The 21,395-nt window shown below is 53.6% G+C and overlaps 1 protein-coding gene across 1 annotated transcript in view; it reads left to right on the top strand.

Annotated features, from left to right (window-relative positions):
* The window catches only part of LAMA5 (laminin subunit alpha 5), a 161,139-nt gene that overhangs the window by 74,026 nt on the left and 65,718 nt on the right, over nt 1-21,395 (top strand). Inside the window, 15 exon segments of the mRNA XM_075571418.1 lie at nt 449-586; nt 1,579-1,631; nt 2,678-2,777; nt 2,890-2,942; nt 6,653-6,758; nt 7,902-8,001; nt 8,647-8,803; nt 9,264-9,402; nt 10,160-10,302; nt 10,382-10,488; nt 12,219-12,372; nt 13,905-14,065; nt 19,905-20,013; nt 20,107-20,204; nt 20,290-20,491. Of these exon segments, the coding sequence (XP_075427533.1) occupies nt 449-586; nt 1,579-1,631; nt 2,678-2,777; nt 2,890-2,942; nt 6,653-6,758; nt 7,902-8,001; nt 8,647-8,803; nt 9,264-9,402; nt 10,160-10,302; nt 10,382-10,488; nt 12,219-12,372; nt 13,905-14,065; nt 19,905-20,013; nt 20,107-20,204; nt 20,290-20,491 (1,820 nt within the window).

Here is a 21,395-nt window from a genome sequence, read left to right as displayed (position 1 = left end):
AGCTACATACATGTGAAGGTGGGACGCCCGAGCGTCCGTGGTGCTCTGCAGCTGCCTGGATTTAATCACATCCGGGGCTATATAACTATATAAGGCCCTTCCTTGGGTAACGGGCAGGACATTCAGTGCGTGAGGGGATTCACTCTCTGGGAGCCCCTAATTTTAGATGTGACACCCCCACCCATAGCCAGAAACCTCAGCACCCCTGGGACATGATCCGAGCTCGTATTACTGTCCCGGGCACATTACAGGTTTGGCTGAGGACCATCTGATATCAGAACCTGTACCCAAAATAAGAATCTGGTGCCTGCCGTACCCTTGCAATAATACTGCACGGTGCAGCCCACGCCGGCGTTTTACCCCAGGTGTCCTTCACATAGCGCAGCGTACACTGTCGGTGCAACGTCGGAGTCGCGTGTTGTTATATCCGGCTGTGTTCTGCCTGCAGCGTGTCACTGCTCGGGGGAGGGGTCCCTGCACGGAGCATGTGACCCGCAGAGTGGGCAGTGCAGCTGCCGTCCCGCCGTCGCTGGCCTGCGCTGTGACTCCTGTGCCTCGGGCACCTATGGATTCCCCAACTGCGAAGGTAACATCCTAACCCTGCGCGGCGTCACGGAGAGGGATATACAGAGTTACTATGTCACTGCGACACTATATACCTGGAGAGATATAAACCAACTTATTCCACACGGCACTGGCTGGTGCTGCCAGGCCCCTTACCGCCTACTCCATGAAATGGCCCATAATGTGCCGTGACTGTGTGTTATGGAATAGCACTGTTTAGTACATATGGGCCTCTGCATTCATGACCAGTGAGACAGGGGATGAGCTTTGCCGGGTGGCGCGGCCCTATTGGTTAAATCCCGTATTACAGACTTCTTCATTCATTCTGTGGGCTTATTACTGAAGTCTCCCGCCTGCAAAAAAAAAAAACAGCACAGGATTTGTCAAGGAAATGGAGTTTCGCTGAAGCAGCGGCATTTTCCCCTATTGATAAATCTGGTGCAATTCTTTGGCCCAGTTTTGCACCTGGGAAATAATGACATAGTAGATGAAGTTGAAAAACAAGACGTACGTCCATTAAGTTCAACCTATGTTACATGTAGACAACAGATCATTTATCCTATATCCGTACTTACCGTATATTGATCCAGAGGAAGAGAAACACACAACCCCAGTGTCACATTATCCAATGATATCTCATTAGGGGAAAATAAATTCCTTCCTGACTCCAAGAATTGGCAATCAGATTACTCCCTGGATCAACATCCTTCCCGTGTTTGCTTATTTGGTATATCCCTGTATACCTTTCCTTTCTAAAAAGATGCCCAGCCTTTTTTTGAACAGATCCATTGTATCTGCCATCACAGTCTCCATGGGTAATGAATCCCACACTGTACCTGCCCTTACTGTAAAGAACCCTTTCCTTTGTTGCTGGTGAAATCTCTTTTCCTCCAACCTTAAGGGGTGGCCCTGTATCGCTTGTACTGCCCGTGGGATGACTTCTCATGTGGTACCGAGGTCTCCAGGACCTGCGCTGCATCCCTGAATGTCCTCCCTCCCCTCTTGTTTTTGCAGTGGGACCTTGTGACCCTTCCGGTTCCTCCTCCCCCGGCGTGTCCCCCCCTGAGGTGAGCTCTGAATGTTACCATGTCTGCAGGGACACACTACTCCACTTTGTGCGTTATCACGAATGCGGAGCAGGGAGTTATCCTGCCTGGTCTTCTATGTGCACCGTCTTCCTCGTGTCGGAGAAGATTTTAGCCCCATACATTTGAATGGGCCTGGACCCTTATCCAGCACCGGGAAAGACTTACAGCATATTGAATGGGGGTCAAAATGTGCAGATAATGTTAGTCTGTAGGGAAGCAGGTGGTGAGTTTTGCTTTCTGCGAATTTAAATCAACAATTAATTACCTCTTCTCCGTGTAAAACAAGAATGTGTACCATTCAGACGTCCTTTCGCTGCTGTGTTTAATAAGGTCAGTCTTTTTACACACTGTAGTTGCAATTTGCAGATCTCGTTCGTTCAAGATTTGCCTCCCAGGGGAATTAAAATGGCCGCTGCCATCCGCACTAATTCAATTCAAACCATATATGATTTTGGGAGTGATTGGGTTCTTTAGGCGGAACGATATCTGGGGGTCCCTGTGCCATCCTATTTAATTAGCTCACAATACAGTATCGCAGGGGGAGTGTATAATCGGGTGACGGGGAGAGGGGAATTCTATAAGTGAGGAGGACTCCGTGGGGAGTCGGCTGGGGCTCGGAGCAGTTGCTGAGTTTGCTTATACACCAGCGATGACGGGGAGATATGGGGGAAGGTCCTGATCCTTCCACACCATCGTGGGGGTCACGGAGATGCCACAGCTGCTTTTCCCGGAGCAGGCAGCCAGCGTTTCCCGTTGGCATCGGGTGACAGCTGTCAGTGGGAGAAGGAGGAGACCGGAGAGGCTTATTAAGGATGGGTGTTTCCATGGCCCTGTAAGGATGTTGGGGGGTGGGGTCCAAGCGTGGTGGTGCAGTGGGAGGGAAGCAGCAGAGGGGTGCGTGCGGGTAGCACTCTTTCCATGAATGATATTGGAATGGTCGGCTTCTCCATCCCTCGGCTGGGGGGAAGATGCAGAGGTCCCTGTGGGTGCTGCTGACCTCGCTCCTGTTGTCTCCTGTCCTTCAGGGTTCCTGTGAGTGCCGGCAAAATGTGGAAGGCGCCGCCTGCGACAAATGTAAACCCCTGTACTGGAACCTAGCACCGGAAAACCCGCACGGGTGCACAAGTAAGCCACGCTGTCCGGGCAGCTGCCCGCATGCCGTCTGTCCATGCCCAGCCCTGGGCAGTGCATAGTGATGGCATTATACCCATACCGTTATCCTCTCTGCGCCCCGCAGGTTGTCGCTGTGACTCGGAGGGAGCGATAAACGGAGTGGGAGAATGTCAGCAGGTGAGGGACGTGGCGTTACCTTTTGCTTTTCTTTATAATCTTGCTGCTTTGTCGCTGGTTTCCATGGATGCTCCGATTTCTAGTCACATATATCACCCAGCAGGAGGAAACGTGAGGAGGGCTGAGGGCTGAGTGCTGGGGGCTGAGGGCTGAGGGCTGAGGGCTGGGGGCTGAGGGCTGAATGCTGAGGGCTGAGGGCTGAGGGCTGGGGGCTGAGGGCTGAATGCTGAGGGCTGAGGGCTGAGGGCTGGGTGCTGAGTGCTGGGGGCTGAGTGCTGAGGGCTGAGGGCTGGGTGCTGAGTGCTGGGGGCTGAGGGCTGAGGGCTGGGGGCTGAGGGCTGAGGGCTGGGGGCTGAGGGCTGAGGGCTGGGTGCTGAGTGCTGGGGGCTGAGTGCTGAGGGCTGAGGGCTGGGTGCTGAGTGCTGGGGGCTGAGGGCTGAGGGCTGGGGGCTGAGGGCTGAGGGCTGGGGGCTGAGGGCTGAGGGCTGGGGGCTGAGGGCTGAGGGCTGGGGGCTGAGGGCTGAGGGCTGAGGGCTGAGTGCTGAGTTTGAGGGCTGAGTGCTGAGTTTGAGGGCTGAGTGCTGAGTGCTGGGGGCTGAGGGCTGGGGGCTGAGGGCTGAGGGCTGGGGGCTGAGGGCTGAGGGCTGGGGGCTGAGGGCTGAGGGCTGGGTGCTGAGTGCTGGGGGCTGAGGGCTGAGGGCTGGGTGCTGAGTGCTGGGGGCTGAGGGCTGAGGGCTGGGGGCTGAGGGCTGAGTTTGAGGGCTGGGGGCTGGGTGCTGAGTGCTGGGGGCTGAGGGCTGAGGGCTGAGGGCTGGGGGCTGGGGGCTGGGTGCTGAGTGCTGGGGGCTGAGGGCTGAGGGCTGGGGGCTGGGGGCTGAGGGCTGGGGGCTGAGGGCTGAGGGCTGGGGGCTGAGGGCTGAGGGCTGGGTGCTGGGGGCTGAGGGCTGGGGGCTGGGGGCTGGGGGCTGAGGGCTGAGGGCTGAGGGCTGGGTGCTGAGTGCTGGGGGCTGAGGGCTGAGGGCTGGGTGCTGAGTGCTGGGGGCTGAGGGCTGAGTTTGAGGGCTGAGTTTGAGGGCTGAGTGCTGAGTTTGAGGGCTGAGTGCTGAGTTTGAGGGCTGAGGGCTGAGTTTGAGGGCTGGGGGCTGAGGGCTGAGGGCTGAGTGCTGAGTTTGAGGGCTGAGTGCTGAGTTTGAGGGCTGAGTGCTGAGTGCTGGGGGCTGAGGGCTGGGGGCTGAGGGCTGAGGGCTGAGGGCTGAGGGCTGGGGGCTGAGGGCTGAGGGCTGAGGGCTGAGGGCTGAGGGCTGGGGGCTGAGGGCTGAGGGCTGGGTGCTGAGTGCTGGGGGCTGAGGGCTGAGGGCTGGGGGCTGAGGGCTGAGTTTGAGGGCTGGGGGCTGGGTGCTGAGTGCTGGGGGCTGAGGGCTGAGGGCTGGGGGCTGGGGGCTGAGGGCTGGGGGCTGAGGGCTGAGGGCTGGGGGCTGAGGGCTGAGGGCTGGGGGCTGAGGGCTGAGGGCTGGGGGCTGAGGGCTGAGTTTGAGGGCTGGGGGCTGGGTGCTGAGTGCTGGGGGCTGAGGGCTGAGGGCTGGGGGCTGGGTGCTGAGTGCTGGGGGCTGAGGGCTGGGGGCTGGGGGCTGGGGGCTGAGGGCTGAGGGCTGAGGGCTGGGGGCTGAGGGCTGAGGGCTGGGTGCTGAGTGCTGGGGGCTGAGGGCTGAGGGCTGGGTGCTGAGTGCTGGGGGCTGAGGGCTGAGGGCTGGGGGCTGAGGGCTGAGTTTGAGGGCTGAGTTTGAGGGCTGAGTGCTGAGTTTGAGGGCTGAGTGCTGAGTTTGAGGGCTGAGGGCTGAGTTTGAGGGCTGGGGGCTGAGGGCTGGGGGCTGAGGGCTGAGGGCTGAGGGCTGGGGGCTGAGGGCTGAGTTTGAGGGCTGAGTGCTGAGTTTGAGGGCTGAGTGCTGAGTTTGAGGGCTGAGTGCTGAGTGCTGGGGGCTGAGTGCTGGGGGCTGAGTGCTGGGGGCTGAGTGCTGGGGGCTGAGTGCTGGGGGCTGAGGGCTGAGGGCTGGGTGCTGAGTGCTGAGGGCTGAGGGCTGAGTGCTGGGGGCTGAGGGCTGAGTTTGAGGGCTGAGTTTGAGGGCTGAGTGCTGAGTTTGAGGGCTGAGTGCTGAGTTTGAGGGCTGAGGGCTGAGTTTGAGGGCTGGGGGCTGAGGGCTGGGGGCTGAGGGCTGAGGGCTGGGGGCTGAGGGCTGAGTTTGAGGGCTGAGTGCTGAGTTTGAGGGCTGAGTGCTGAGTTTGAGGGCTGAGTGCTGAGGGCTGAGTGCTGGGGGCTGAGTGCTGGGGGCTGAGTGCTGGGGGCTGAGTGCTGGGGGCTGAGTGCTGGGGGCTGAGTGCTGGGGGCTGAGTGCTGGGGGCTGAGTGCTGGGGGCTGAGTGCTGGGGGCTGAATGCTGAGTGCTGAGTGCTGGGGGCTGAGTGCTGAGTGCTGGGGGCTGAATGCTGAGTGCTGAGTGCTGAGGGCTGAGTGCTGGGGGCTGAATGCTGAGTGCTGGGGGCTGAGGTCTGGGTGCTGAGTGCTGGGGGCTGAATGCTGAGTGCTGAGGGCTGAGTGCTGGGGGCTGAATGCTGAGTGCTGGGGGCTGAGGTCTGGGTGCTGAGTGCTGGGGGCTGAATGCTGAGTGCTGGGGGCTGAGGGCTGAGTGCGTGTTCCAGTCCAAAGCCTTGTAATTACTGCCCAGATGTATAATAATAATAATAATTATTATTATTATTTTATTGCTTTCCCCCCTTGATGCGCATTGTGTCTGTTTTTGACCCCAGAATTGCACTGATTTCTGCCTGGATACATTGTGTTTATTGTTTACCCTTTCTGTGCTGGAGAACCAGCATTGCATAGTTTCAAGCAGGGAAAGGGTTAAGCCGAATCCTCGCCGATTTGTTTTTTATTAGAGAGCAATATGTGCAACCGTCTGTACGGCTTCTGGGACGTCAGAGGTTAATCCCATAGCGGAGGCCTTACTGTGCTGTGCTGTGTTTTACACCCGAGCCCCTACACCCGAGCCCCCTACACCCGAGCCCCCTACACCCGAGCCCCCTACACCCGAGCCCCTACACCCGAGTCCCCTACACCCGAGCCCCCTACACCCGAGCCCCCTACACCCGAGCCCCCTACACCCGAGCCCCCTACACCCGAGCCCCCTACACCCGAGCCCCCTACACCCGAGCCCCATACACCCGAGCCCCCTACACCCGAGTCCCCTACACCCGAGCCCCCTACACCCGAGCCCCCTACACCCGAGCCCCCTACACCCGAGCCCCCTACACCCGAGTCCCCTACACCCGAGCCCCCTACACCCGAGCCCCCTACACCCGAGCCCCCTACACCCGAGCCCCCTACACCCGAGCCCCATACACCCGAGCCCCCTACACCCGAGCCTCTACACCTCACCCCCAGACGCCTCACCCCCAGACGCCTCACCCCCAGACGCCTCACCCCCAGACGCCTCACCCCCAGACGCCTCACCCCCATACTCCTCACCCCCATACTCCTCACCCCCATACTCCTCACCCCCATACTCCTCACCCCCATACTCCTCACCCCGGCATGATCCCAATATTTGAAGACTAAAACACTTCTTTCCTCCCGGACCCAATACGTGGTTCCCGTGTTAACGCTTTGTGTGCTGGGAGGGGCCGCAGCACTTTGCTCATTGTGGCTGTATTTCTCAGGTCAGCGGGAAATGCTTCTGCAAGTCCAACATCTGCAGCCGCACGTGCAGCACCTGCAAAGACGGCTACTACAACCTGGATGCCAACAACTACTTTGGCTGTCAGGGTGGGTACCGATCCCTTTAATCTTGTCCCGTTAACCGCATCTGGCTGAATCGCCAATCTGCAAACCAAGAAATCGGAATATCCCACACACACACACACCACACACACACACACACCACACTCACACACACACACACACACACACACACACACACACACACACACCACACACCACACACCACACACACACACACACACACACACACACACACACACACACACACCACACACACACCACACACACACCACACACACCACACACCACACACACACACCCCACACACACACACCCCACACACACACACCCCACACACACACACCCCACACACACACACACACACACACACACACACACACACACACACACACACCACACACACACACACACACACAACACACACCACACACACACACACACACACACACACAACACACACCACACACCCCACACACACACACCCCACACACACACACACACACCACACACTCTAAAGAGCCTCTCCAGGAGGCAGTCTGGGTGCACAGTAGAGGACATAAGGGTTAGTATTACCAGCACAACACTAAGTTAGGGAAAAATATCATTTTATTGCATACTGCTTGTACAGAGCCCCAACGTTGTGGTACCCCTGAAGAAGGTCACCTCTGGGTGCTGCCATGTAGATTACAGCTCCAGATATTGGCTCCCAGGATTCCGTCCATGTGGTGGCTGCATGCATGCGTCAGAAGCATCACAGCACAGAACCGGGCTGCACAAATAGCTGCTTTAATGGCACAGTTATTCCAGTAATCCTGAATCCGTGTTTGAGGGGGGTGCACAGAGCCCCCTGTACTGGATGTCTGCTCCTCACCCCAAGCTTCATGTTAGTGGCACATTTCCATTGAGGAAGAGGCTGGGTTGGCTCTGTCCGGATACAGATCGCATGAGACCTGTTCTTTCTAATCTGCCACATTCCCGTCTAGTTGTATAGATGGGAGTTCTTCTTGTTGTTTCGGTTGGGGGGGGGGGGGGGGGCGTGTGTCTCTGTTCCCTCCACGTGCCTCCCTTAAAGCTCCTATAAATATCCTTCCCTGGGGTGGCACGGTGTCATGGACGCTCCCGGTGCAGCTTTGCAGAGGGCAGTAACCAGGTTCTTGCCCCTTTTAGGATGCCAGTGTGACATCGGAGGCTCCGTTGGTTTGGCATGCCATGAGACGAGTGGTGCGTGCCAGTGCCGGCAGAATGTCCAAGGGTCCAGGTGTAATGAGTGAGTGTCGGTCCGCAGAGGGACACAGGTCCTGATAGGAGATATATGTGTGTGTCTATAAATATATATAGAGTGTAAGCTCTGCGGGGCAGGGACTGTGTCTGTAACATTCCTATGTTCTGCGTACCGCGCGCTGTGCTGTAATTGTCCATTTGGGGGAACAGCGCTATATGAAATAACGTTACTATTATTAACTCCCCCCCCCCCCAAAAGTAACTCCCTCACCCCCCCACCCCCTCACGACTCTTACCTGTGGCGGGGGGTCCAGCGCCGTGGTGCGGCGATCTCCGTCTTCTCCCCTGCAAATTGTAATGTTTCCCCTGCAGGTCCTGATAAAATGGCCACGCGGCGTCAACGGGACACCACGGCGTCACCCAGCGTCACGTAACGTGGTGCCGCCACGCGGCCATTTTTTCTGGAGCTGCAGAGGAAACATGCCGCCGAACCCCCGCCGCAGGTAAGCACTCGACAGCGGCCAAAATGATCTCGCCCGTGGCGTGCGGGCGAGTACATTTGTCGAGCCCTGTATATAATTACTATTTTAGTAAACATCTCTACGCACGCTCTACCTTTTGGATATTGAATGATATATATATATTACCTCCCCGTTGACGCTTATTTGCACCTCCTCTGTGTCGCCCGCAGGCCGGTGAGTAATCATTACTTCCCTGACCTTCACCACTTGCAGTTCGAGGTGGAGGACGGAAGGACCCCGGACGGCCGAGTGGTCCGCTTTGGCTACAACCCGCTGGAGTTTGAGAACTTCAGCTGGAGGGGATATGCCCAGATGTCCCCCATACAGGTACGCATTTTGGGGGGACATTGACAGTGGGGACGGCAGCTGCAAGATGAATAATAAAATAGAAGGAACATCTAGAACTCGGTGGTGTTGTCAAACGGTTTCCCAGGACGGTACCAATGGCTTCCCCGGAGAAAAATGTGGTAATAGTGAATATTTTATTCAGGAAGACCCAATCTTTGTGTTTTCTGCCATATTTTAATTGTTCTAATTCTCGAAGGTTAGCAAATGTTACTTTGTAATATTAAAAGTTCTATAGAAATCTGCGATTAGAAATTGTAATCCCGGTCACAGCGAGGTACCGGACTTCTATCACAGAATTGTATAAGGGATTCTGCGGGTATTATTAAAAGGCTGAAACGCAGTGCTGTACGTAGAAGGCGCTGCGCCATGCTGGACGTTTTTCGGCGCGGCTGGAGGATGCGGCCTATTGATCTCCATGTGCGCTCTCCGTTCTCCCCAGCCCAAGGTCGTGCTGACCTTCAACGTCACGTCGCCCGACCTCTTCCGAGTCGTCTTCCGTTATGTGAACCGGGGAGCGCACAGCGTGTACGGGACGATGTCGTTTATAGAGGAGGGGAAATTCAGTGCTTGTGCCAACTGTAAGTTCATCTGTGGGTCACGTTTTCCCTGAGTGCTAAGGGCGCGTTTCAGCGAGGGGCCGCGGGCCTCTGCATGCTGGGTAATGTCTGGGCTGCAGTATGGGGGGTGGGGAGGGGGGGGTAGAGGCATGTCAAGCTCTCCCTTAGTAGCAGCAATGTGGGTAATGAAGCTCAGCTCTCATCTCCTGCTGAGATATCGAATGTAATTACACGTCGACGTGTTGAGTGGAGCCTTCCTTTAACCCCGTGTGCGGTTAGAAAGATCCAGCAACTCGTTGCTCTCTGGTAGCAAATGGGTTAAATGTCCATAAGAATGAGTCCTGCTCAAATAAAAAAAAATCAACTTTTAGCTTCCTCCCTTTCCAGTGATTTCCCCCAAACTTGCGGCCTGTACGGCTATGGTTGGATTAAGCATTTGCAGAGCCAGCAATACACACGGGGCAGTTAAACGCAGCCGTGTGCCTGGCTAACCTCCTGGGAAGGGTTACAGGGAACACTGACCTCCCCGCTTATCGAAAGCAAGCAGAGAGAGGAGCGCTCCAAAACAGGGGTCAAGTGTTGAGTACTTATTCAGCCAACGTGTCGGTCCCACGCAGCAGACCTTCCGCAAGGTGGGACCCCTGCTGAATAAATACTTACTACTTGACCGCTATTTTGGAGCACTTTGCTTCCTTTCTGTGGGATGTCACCATTGCGTTTCTGCCCCCGCTGAAAGTATCTGCCGGATGGTTTATTCTCCCCGCTTCTCACCGCGCAGGTTCTGAACAGACCAAGAAGATCGTCTTCCCCCCCAGTTCTGAGCCGGCATTTGTCACCGTCCCGCAGAGCAGCTTCGGGGAGCCCTTTGTCCTGAACCCCAACACGTGGTCTGTGGTCATTGCGGTGGAGGATGTGCTGCTGGTGAGACTTGTGTCCGTCGCGGGGATATTATAGCACATTGGGCTGTGCGTGCCCTGACTCCCCGCTCCTCTCCTCACAGGACTATCTGGTTCTGCTGCCCAGTGCTTATTACGAGGCCCCAATTCTGCAGCTGAAGGTCACGGAGGCGTGCACCTACTCGCCCACCCCGGAGCAGACCAATCAGAAGTAAGGGCTCCCAGCACCACATGGGTTCAGTCACTGGATATTACTGGTGCGAGATTACGTAGGGGGAAGGGGGGATGGTTCGGGATGCACAGAACCAGCAACCCATTTTAGGTTGGCTTTACCTTCTCCTTCGCGATCTCCTCCTGTCAGTGTCCCTCATCGTGGCGCCGGGACGTCCAATGGCATTGCGGTGACAACTGGGAATCGTGATGTCATGCTGCGTCACGTTATGACAACAAGACGCCCCTCTGGTGCCGCGTTGCCATGACAACGGGACGCCCTGTTGTCAGGGCAAGGTGACATCATTTGCCGTCGTGGCGCAATGATGAGGGACACTGCAGGAAGACATCGCGAAGGAGAAGGTAAGAGAATGACAGAGGCCCCGCGCCGAGCCCCGCCATGTTACCAGCCGGCAGGATTGCCACCCCTCCGCGTTTGACCCCGAGACGGCGGGTTTCAGCCACATATGTCCAGGCTACGGGTTTACCCGAAAAATCTCCGTGCGGCGGCGGCGGCATCTCCGACATCTCCCCCCTGCAAATCCCGGCCACATGGCTCCGCGACTTCAAATGGCGCTGTGTTATCAGGACGTCACGCGGCATCACGTTGTCATGACAACGGGCATCACGGGACGTCTCGGCGCCATAAGGCGTCCCGTTGTCATGGCAACTTTAAATTGCGTGGCGGTCATGGCGTTATGTGATGTCACGTTGTCATGACAACGGGCATCACGGGACGTCTCGGCGCCACAAGGCGTCCCGTTGCCATGGCAACTTTAAATTGCGTGGCGGTCATGACGTTATGTGATGTCACATTGTCATGGCAGCGCGCGCCATTTGACATTGCGGAGCCATGCTGACTGGACGTTGCAGGGGAGACGCCGCCGCCGCTAAGAGAAATAAATATATAAACAAAATAAATGGAAAAAATGTCATTACAAAAAGTCTCTGGGTTTCGCCTTCAGCAGAGGTGGCAACCCTGCCAGGCGGCCCTGCTTGGATGTCATTGATGTCACCCTATACCCGCGTTGTGCCGCGCCACGGAATATGTTGCCGCTTTACAAATAAAGGATAATAATATGTATCTCGGCGAGCTCTGAATTCAGTACAGTACGGATATTTATTCTGGATAACGCCTCTGGAACTAAACGCGCGTATGTTTCACATTAACCTAAATGTATTTTAATGTCGCCAGCATTTTTTTCCGGAAGCGCTGGACAGCGTTTGCGAAACCGCCCGGAGCGCCTGCTCCTTTTTACGGCCGGATTAGGACTAAAACCTATTGTTTACAAGTCTGCACATTACCGTCCGTGGGCCGGCTGTGGAAGCAGAGTCCTCCCCCCTCTCCCCTCCCCCCTCCCTCCTCTCCCCTCTCCCCTCTCCCCTCCCCCCTCTCCCTTCTCCCCTCGCCCCTCGCCCCTCTCCCCTCGCCCCTCTCCCCTCTCCCCTCCCCCCTCTCCCCTCCCCCCCTCTCCCCTCTCCCCTCTCCCCTCCCCCCTCTCCCTTCTCCCCTCTCCCCTCGCCCCTCTCCCCTCGCCCCTCTCCCCTCTCCCCTCCCCCCTCTCCCCTCTCCCCTCTCCCCTCCCCCCTCGCCCCTCCCCCCTCTCCCCTCTCCCCTCGCCCCTCTCCCCTCGCCCTTCTCCCCTCGCCCCTCGCCCTTCTCCCCTCGCCCCTCTCCCCTCGCCCCTCGCCCCTCTCCCCTCTCCCCCTGAATCTTGTGCTCTCTTCCAGCTGCCTTCTGTACAAATTCCTTCCCGTGGATACTTTCCCGTCTTCCCGAGGGAGTGAGGGGGTTTGCCGGCTGGATAATAGCCTGCCCAGGCCGTGCCAAGCAGAGCAGATCACCCCCCGACACCCGCCAATGGTGGTGTGCAGTGGCAACGATGTAAGTATAAGTATCGGAGAGGCAAACCGGGTATACAGCTGTTGTAGATTGTAAGCTCTTGGGGGCAGTTTCCCACTTGCCGTGGCTAAGGATCAGATATGGTGTTAGATTTTACAAAAGAGAGGGAAATAGAAAGAATAAGGGAGCCGTGTGATTGTGTTACCTGTTGTATCAGTACCTGCTATTACTTTGTGTAGTATGTTAGTCTTTCACCTGTTGTACTGCACTGTGGCTTCTGTTGGTGCTTTATTACTAGATAACAGCCCGTTATATCGCAGTATACACAGTAGAATAGGAATCCTGTGCCTTTTTATGCCCAATTTCTTTTTTTTCTTTCTTATTTCCCTTATTGCGGGAAACATCTTCCAAACTCCTCTTATTATTTATTTTCTGTGGGTTACTAACGTCTCTTTTAAATGTAGTTTCACTTGTGGCTTTATCTCCAGATAGTATCATTTCCCTGCTGTGTAGCCCAGGACTGGCTGTCTCATTTGCTAGTCAATGTATCTCTTTGGGTAGAATATCTGATAAATGCCCAGCTGGTGTAGGAGTGGGTGTAGCAGTGAGAGTAGTAGTGGGTGTAGTAGTGGGTGTAGCAGGGAGGGTAGCAGTGGGTGTAGCAGTGGGTGTAGCAGTGGGTGTAGCAGTGGGTGTAGCAGTGAGAGTAGCAGTGAGTGTAGCAGTGAGAGTAGCAGTGAGTGTAGTAGTGGGTGTAGTAGGGAGGGTAGCAGTGGGTGTAGCAGGGAGGGTAGCAGTGGGTGTAGCGGTGGGTGTAGCAGGGAGGGTAGCAGTTGGTGTAGCAGTGGGTGTAGCAGTGGGTGTAGCAGTGGGTGTAGCAGTAGGTGTAGCAGTGGGTGTAGCAGTGGGTGTAGCAGTGGGTGTAGCGGTGGGTGTAGCAGGGAGGGTAGCAGTGAGTGTAGCAGTGGGTGTAGCGGTGGGTGTAGCAGGGAGGATAGCAGTGAGTGTAGCAGTGAGAGTAGCAGTGAGAGTAGCAGTGGGTGTAGCAGTGAGTGTAGCAGTGAGAGTAGCAGTGGGTGTAGCAGTGAGTGTAGCAGTGGGTGTAGCGGTGGGTGTAGTAGGGAGGGTAGCAGTAGGTGTAGCAGTGAGTGTAGCAGTGAGAGTAGCAGTGGGTGTAGTAGGGAGGGTAGCAGTAGGTGTAGCAGTGAGTGTAGCAGTGAGAGTAGCAGTGGGTGTAGTAGGGAGGGTAGCAGTAGGTGTAGCAGTGGGTGTAGCGGTGGGTGTAGTAGGGAGGGTAGCAGTGAGTGTAGTAGTGGGTGTAGCAGTGGGTGTAGCAGTGGGTGTAGCGGTGGGTGTAGCGGTGAGAGTAGCAGTGAGTGTAGTAGTGGGTGTAGCAGTGAGTGTAGCGGTGGGTGTAGCAGTGAGTGTAGCAGTGGATGTAGCAGTGGGTGTAGCGGTGGGTGTAGTAGGGAGGGTAGCGGTGAGTGTAGCAGTGGGTGTATTAGTGAGTGTAGCAGTGAGAGTAGCAGTGAGTGTGAGGCTGTGCACAGGTAAGCCACGCTCTTGCTTCGCAGGTGGACATCCAGTTCCGTGTCCCGGTCCCCCACCGCAGCCGTTACGTGCTCCTGGTGGAATACTCCAATGAGGAGGAGGTACAAGACACACGTGTTGTGGTGAACTCACCCCAGCTCACCGTGCAACAGGGAACCTTCACCTTCTACCCGTGCAAATACAGGTCAGTGTGCATTTGCACTAATAGTGAGCAGGGTTCACGGTGCGGGTTTCAACAGATGTGCAGTTAAAACCAGAGAACAACGCATGCGCAGATGGAATCTCTTCCTTTTTAGTATCAAATATCCAGAATATTCATACCCAGACTCCCCATTCCTGCTAATATTCATACCAGACCTGTTCTCAGGGCGCACCCCCGCCTTACTCTCAGCACAGAGAACAGGGCGTCCACTCCCACTCCCACTCAGTGAGCTGCATCCCCTCCCACTCCCAGCACAGTGAGCATTCCTAATGAGTGTGCCCCCTCCCACTCCCTAATCAATGAGTGTCCCCTCCCACTCCCAGCACAGTGAGCTGCACAATGAGTGTCCCATCCCACTCCTAACACAGTGAGCTGCACAATGAGTGTCCCCTCCCACTCCCAGCACAGTGAGCTGCACAATGAGTGTCCCCTCCCACTCCCAGCACAGTGAGCTGCACAATGAGTATCCCCTCCCACTCCCAGCACAGTGAGCTGCACAATGAGTGTCCCATCCCACTCCTAACACAGTGAGCTGCACAATGAGTATCCCCTCCCACTGCCAGCACAGTGAGCTGCACAATGAGTGTCCCCTCCCACTCCCAGCACAGTGAGCTGCACAATGAGTATCCCCTCCCACTCCCAGCACAGTAAGCTGCACAATGAGTGTCCCCTCCCTCTTCCAGCACAGTGAGCTGCACAATGAGTATCCCATCCCACTCCCAGCAAAGTGAGCTGCACAATGACTATCCCATCCCACTCCCAGCACAGTAAGCTGCACAATGAGTGTCCCCTCCCTCTTCCAGCACAGTGAGCTGCACAGTGAGTGTCCCCTCCAACTCCCAACACAGTGAGCTGCACAATGAGTGTCCCCTCCCACTCCCAGCACAGTGAGCTGCACAATGAGTGTCCCCTCCCACTCCCAGCACAGTGAGCTACACAATGAGCGTCCCCTCCCACTCCCAGCACAGTGATCTACACAATGAGTGTCCCCTCCCACTCCCTGCACAGTGAGTGTGTCCCATTCTTTCTCCCTTTGCAGCTGGTTGTTATTAACGTAGGAAACGTTTGACCCTTTGGGGCACCCTGGCCCTGTAATATCTCAGAATGATTTACGTGGCGTAGAAACCGTGCAAGTGGCTGAACATGTGTACAATGTGAGAGATGCTTTGGATGGTGCATTGTTGCTTGTACACGTGTACAAAGTGAGAGAGATGCTTTGGATGATGCATTGTTGCTTGTACACGTGTACAAAGTGAGAGATGCTTTGGATGGTGCATTGTTGCGTGTACACGTGTACAAAGTGAGAGATGCTTTGGATGATGTATTGTTGCTTGTACACGTGTACAAAGTGAGAGATGCTTTGGATGGTGCATTGTTGCGTGTACACGTGTACAAAGTTAGAGAGATGCTTTGGATGATGCATTGTTGCTTGTACATGTGTACAAAGTGAGAGATGCTTTGGATGGTGCATTGTTGCGTGTACACGTGTACAAAGTGAGAGATGCTTTGGATGATGCATTGTTGCTTGTACACGTGTACAAAGTGAGAGATGCTTTGGATGGTGCATTGTTGCTTCTACACGTGTACAAAGTGAGAGAGATGCTTTGGATGGTGCATTGTTGCTTGTACACGTGTACAAAGTGAGAGAGATGCTTTGGATGATGCATTGTTGCTTGTACACGTGTACAAAGTGAGAGATGCTTTGGATGGCGCATTGTTGCGTGTACACGTGTACAAAGTGAGAGAGATGCTTTGGATGATGCATTGTTGCTTGTACACGTGTACAAAGTGAGAGATGCTTTGGATGGTGCATTGTTGCGTGTACACATGTACAAAGTGAGAGATGCTTTGGATGATGCATTGTTGCTTGTACACGTGTACAAAGTGAGAGATGCTTTGGATGGTGCATTGTTGCTTCTACACGTGTACAAAGTAAGAGAGATGCTTTGGATGGTGCATTGTTGCATGTACACGTGTACAAAGTGAGAGATGCTTTGGATGGCGCATTGTTGCGTGTACAAGTGTACAAAGTGAGAGATGCTTTGGATGGTGCATTGTTGCTTGTACACGTGTACAAAGTGAGAGAGATGCTTTGGATGGTGCATTGTTGCGTGTACACGTGTACAAAGTGAGAGATGCTTTGGATGGTGCATTGTTGCTTGTACACGTGTACAAAGTGAGAGATGCTTTGGATGGTGCATTGTTGCTTGTACACGTGTACAAAGTGAGAGATGCTTTGCATGATGCATTGTTGCTTGTACACGTGTACAAAGTGAGAGATGCTTTGGATGGTGCATTGTTGCTTGTACACGTGTACAATGTGAGAGATGCTTTGGATGGTGCATTGTTGCTTGTACACGTGTACAAAGTGAGAGAGATGCTTTGGATGGTGCATTGTTGCTTCTACACGTGTACAAAGTGAGAGATGCTTTGGATGGTGCATTGTTGCGTGTACAAAGTGAGAGATGCTTTGGATGGTGCATTGTTGCGTGTACACGTGTACAAAGTGAGAGATGCTTTGGATGGTGCATTGTTGCGTGTACACGTGTACAAAGTGAGAGATGCTTTGGATGGTGCATTGTTGCGTGTACACGTGTACAAAGTGAGAGATGCTTTGGATGGTGCATTGTTGCGTGTACACGTGTACAAAGTGAGAGATGCTTTGGATGATGCATTGTTGCTTGTACACGTGTACAAAGTGAGAGATGCTTTGGATGGTGCATTGTTGCTTGTACACATGTACAAAGTGAGAGATGCTTTGGATGGTGCATTGTTGCGTGTACACGTGTACAAAGTGAGAGATGCTTTGGATGGTGCATTGTTGCGCGTACACGTGTACAAAGTGAGAGATGCTTTGGATGGTGCATTGTTGCTTGTAAACGTGTACAAAGTGAGAGATGCTTTGGATGGCGCATTGTTGCTTGTACACGTGTACAATGTGAGAGATGCTTTGGATGGTGCATTGTTGCTTGTACACGTGTACAAAGTGAGAGATGCTTTGGATGGCGCATTGTTGCATGTACACGTGTACAAAGTGAGAGAGATGCTTTGGATGGCGCATTGTTGCATGTACACATGTACAAAGTGAGAGAGATGCTTTGGATGGTGCATTGTTGCTTGTATACGTGTACAAAGTGAGAGAGATGCTTTGGATGGTGCATTGTTACGTGTACATGTGTACAAAGTGAGAGATGCTTTGGATGGTGCATTGTTGCTTGTACACGTGTACAATGTGAGAGATGCTTTGGATGGTGCATTGTTACGTGTACACGTGTACAAAGTGAGAGATGCTTTGGATGGTGCATTGTTGCTTGTACACGTGTACAAAGTGAGAGATGCTTTGGATGGCGCATTGTTGCTTGTACACGTGTACAAAGTGAGAGATGCTTTGGATGGCGCATTGTTGCTTGTACACGTGTACAAAGCGAGAGATGCTTTGGATGATGCATTGTTGCTTGTACATGTGTACAATGTGAGAGATGCTTTGGATGGTGCATTGTTGCGTGTACACGTGTACAAAGTGAGAGAGATGCTTTGGATGGTGCATTGTTGCTTGTACACGTGTACAAAGTGAGAGAGATGCTTTGGATGATGCATTGTTGCTTGTACACGTGTACAAAGTGAGAGAGATGCTTTGGATGGCGCATTGTTGCTTGTACACGTGTACAAAGTGAGAGATGCTTTGGATGGTGCATTGTTGCTTGTACACGTGTACAAAGTGAGAGATGCTTTGGATGGTGCATTGTTGCGTGTACACGTGTACAAAGTGAGAGATGCTTTGGATGGTGCATTGTTGCTTGTACACGTGTACAAAGTGAGAGATTCTTTGGATGGTGCATTGTTGCTTGTACACGTGTAAAAAGTGAGAGATGCTTTGGATGGGGCATTGTTGCATGTACACGTGTACAAAGTGAGAGATGCTTTGGATGGTGCATTGTTGCTTGTACACGTGTACAAAGTGAGAGAGATGCTTTGGATGGTGCATTGTTGCGTGTACATGTGTACAAAGTGAGAGATGCTTTGGATAATGCATTATTGCTTGTACACGTGTACAAAGTGAGAGAGGTGCTTTGGATGGTGCATTGTTGCTTGTACACATGTACAAAGTGAAAGATGCTTTGGATGATGGATTGTTGCTTGTACACGTGTACAAAGTGAGAGATGCTTTGGATGATGCATTGTTGCTTGTACACGTGTACAAAGTGAGAGATGCTTTGGATAGTGCATTGTTGCTTGTACACGTGTACAAAGTGAGAGAGATGCTTTGGATGGCGCATTGTTGCGTGTACACGTGTACAAAGTGAGAGATGCTTTGGATAGTGCATTGTTGCTTGTACACGTGTACAAAGTGAGAGATGCTTTGGATGGTGCATTGTTGCTTGTACACGTGTACAAAGTGAGAGAGATGCTTTGGATGGTGCATTGTTACTTGTACACGTGTACAAAGTGAGAGATGCTTTGGATGGTGCATTGTTGCTTGTACACGTGTACAAAGTCAGACATGCTTTGGATGGCGCATTGTTGCGTGTACACGTGTACAAAGTGAGAGATGCTTTGGATGGTGCATTGTTGCTTGTACACGTGTACAAAGTGAGAGATGCTTTGGATGGTGCATTGTTGCGTGTACAAAGTGAGAGATGCTTTGGATGGCGCATTGTTGCGTGTACAAAGTGAGAGATGCTTTGGATGGCGCATTGTTGCTTGTACACGTGTACAAAGTGAGAGAGATGCTTTGGATGGTGCATTGTTGCTTGTACACGTGTACAAAGTGAGAGATGCTTTGGATGGCGCATTGTTGCGTGTACACGTGTACAAAGTGAGAGAGATGCTTTGGATGGTGCATTGTTACTTGTACACGTGTACAAAGTGAGAGATGCTTTGGATGGTGCATTGTTGCTTGTACACGTGTACAAAGTGAGAGATGCTTTGGATGGCGCATTGTTGCGTGTACACGTGTACAAAGTGAGAGATGCTTTGGATGGTGCATTGTTGCGTGTACACGTGTACAAAGTGAGAGATGCTTTGGATGGCGCATTGTTGCGATTACAAAGTGAGAGATGCTTTGGATGGCGCATTGTTGCTTGTACACGTGTACAAAGTGAGAGATGCTTTGGGTGGCGCATTGTTGCTTGTACACGTGTACAAAGTGAGAGATGCTTTGTATGGTGCATTGTTGCGTGTACACGTGTACAAAGTGAGAGATGCTTTGGATGGTGCATTGTTGCGTGTACACGTGTACAAAGTGAGAGATGCTTTGGATGGTGCATTGTTGCTTGTACACGTGTACAAAGTGAGAGAGATGCTTTGGATGGTGCATTGTTGCTTGTACACGTGTACAAAGTGAGAGATGCTTTGTATGGTGCATTGTTGCGTGTACACGTGTACAAAGTGAGAGATGCTTTGTATGGTGCATTGTTGCGTGTACACGTGTACAAAGTGAGAGATGCTTTGGTTGGTGCATTGTTGCTTGTACACGTGTACAAAGTGAGAGAGATGCTTTGGATGGCGCATTGTTGCGTGTACACGTGTACAAAGTGAGAGATGCTTTGGATGGCGCATTGTTGCTTGTACACATGTACAAAGTGAGAGATGCTTTGGATGATGCATTGTTGCTTGTACACGTGTACAAAGTGAGAGATGCTTTGGATGGCGCATTGTTGCATGTACACGTGTACAAAGTGAGAGATGCTTTGGATGGCGCATTGTTGCGTGTACACGTGTACGACGGAGACACACCGTGAAGCAGCACGTTGGGCCGGTGCTGTTGGCTTCTGCCCGGAGGTTAGGCTTTGATTCTAAGTGCTGGTCTTTGGTGTTCCAGTTTCCTGTGCCGTGGGGTGGCTATGGATTCTCAGCACAGCGTGGCCGGGTTTGACCTCACCACAGAAGCCAACATTCGCTTCACGGCAGATCGGGCGCAGTTCCACCTGGTGAGTCACCTCCACCTATACGATTGTATCATGCTCATCGCCACACGGTCTTCCCAACATGTTCCTGATGTCTCATCACTGCTGTCCCCACAGTACAAGGTCTACCTGATACCCACTGACCAGTTCACCATGGAGTACATCGAGCCCAGTGTCCATTGCATTGGCATTCACGGGTCCTTCTCGCCCAGCAGGTAATATGGGTGCTTCCAGTGCAGGGTTTGTGCCCTCTGCTCCTATTCCTGGTGCCATGTGTCGTGTTTCTCTCTCTGCCCGCAGCGGCTCCTGTATTTCCTCGAGGTTCCAGAAGCCGTCACAGTCGGTGGTCCTAACGCAAGGGAAAACTGGAACGGTCCCGGCCAACGTCTCTCTGTCCCAGGGATTCTTCACAACAGATGGTCACCCAGTGCCCTCCCACCCAGAGTCTCTGCCCCCCACAGCTGTGGACTCCACTAAGCTGGTCCATCTGCAGTCAGCACAGGTGTGTGGCCAGCGTCTGCCGAGTGCGATTTACGGCCTGAAATTGGGGGTGGATTCAGCTGCACAAATCCAACTGGTCTGTAGGTACACGGGGATATATATTCACCAAGTGGTGTGAAGCCGTTTGACACCTAACAGTCTATTGATTTAAATGGGCCATGCGGTGTCCTGTGTCCGCACACCCTCAGAGTGTCTGGGTCGCCTGAATGTCCAGACAAGTGACCTTGGAGTAACATTGGAAATCTTTGTTGTATTCGACATATTTTAACTCCTTCAGTGCCGGTGGGTCCTGCTTTACAATGCGTTACAGGTATGGTCGCCATCTTCCACTGAGGGCCAACCCGGAGAATGATTTTTTTTTTAAATGTTGCACTTACCTTCAGCGGCATCTCCCCTGCAACCCGTCAATATGGCTGCGCGGCGTCTAATTGGCGCTGCGTTGCCGTGAATACGTGGTGTCACGCGGCGTCAAGTTGCCATGACAACAGGCCGCCTTATGGCGCCTAGGCGTCACGTGATGCCGTTGCGTCGCGTAGCGTTCCCGTTGGTGTAGCGCAGCCACGTGGGCAGCAGTCGCAGGGGGAGATGCCGGGAGACGCCGCCGGAGTCCGCCGCCACCCGGATTATTACTAGATAAAGCCGTGGCCAAAATCCGTGGTCCCTGGGGGAATCCCGGAGTGGTGGTGATCCTAGTTACAGGCGCCTCAAGCACTGAAAGGGTTAAAATCATTGAATCCGTAGAACATAAAAAGATTGAAAGCACAAGACGAGGCAACCCTACCCCTGAGGTGCTGAGAGTAATGATGATGGTATTGGGCTGATGTAAGGAAACACTCTGAGCCTAAGGAACCCGCAGGCTTTATTCCCACAATGCTGCACAGTTTATACCGCCTGGCTTTGTTAAT

The sequence above is a fragment of the Ascaphus truei genome, chromosome 15 (assembly GCF_040206685.1).
Source record: "Ascaphus truei isolate aAscTru1 chromosome 15, aAscTru1.hap1, whole genome shotgun sequence".
Classification (NCBI taxonomy): Eukaryota; Metazoa; Chordata; class Amphibia; order Anura; family Ascaphidae; genus Ascaphus; species Ascaphus truei.
This window is presented reverse-complemented; position numbering and strand designations above follow the sequence as displayed.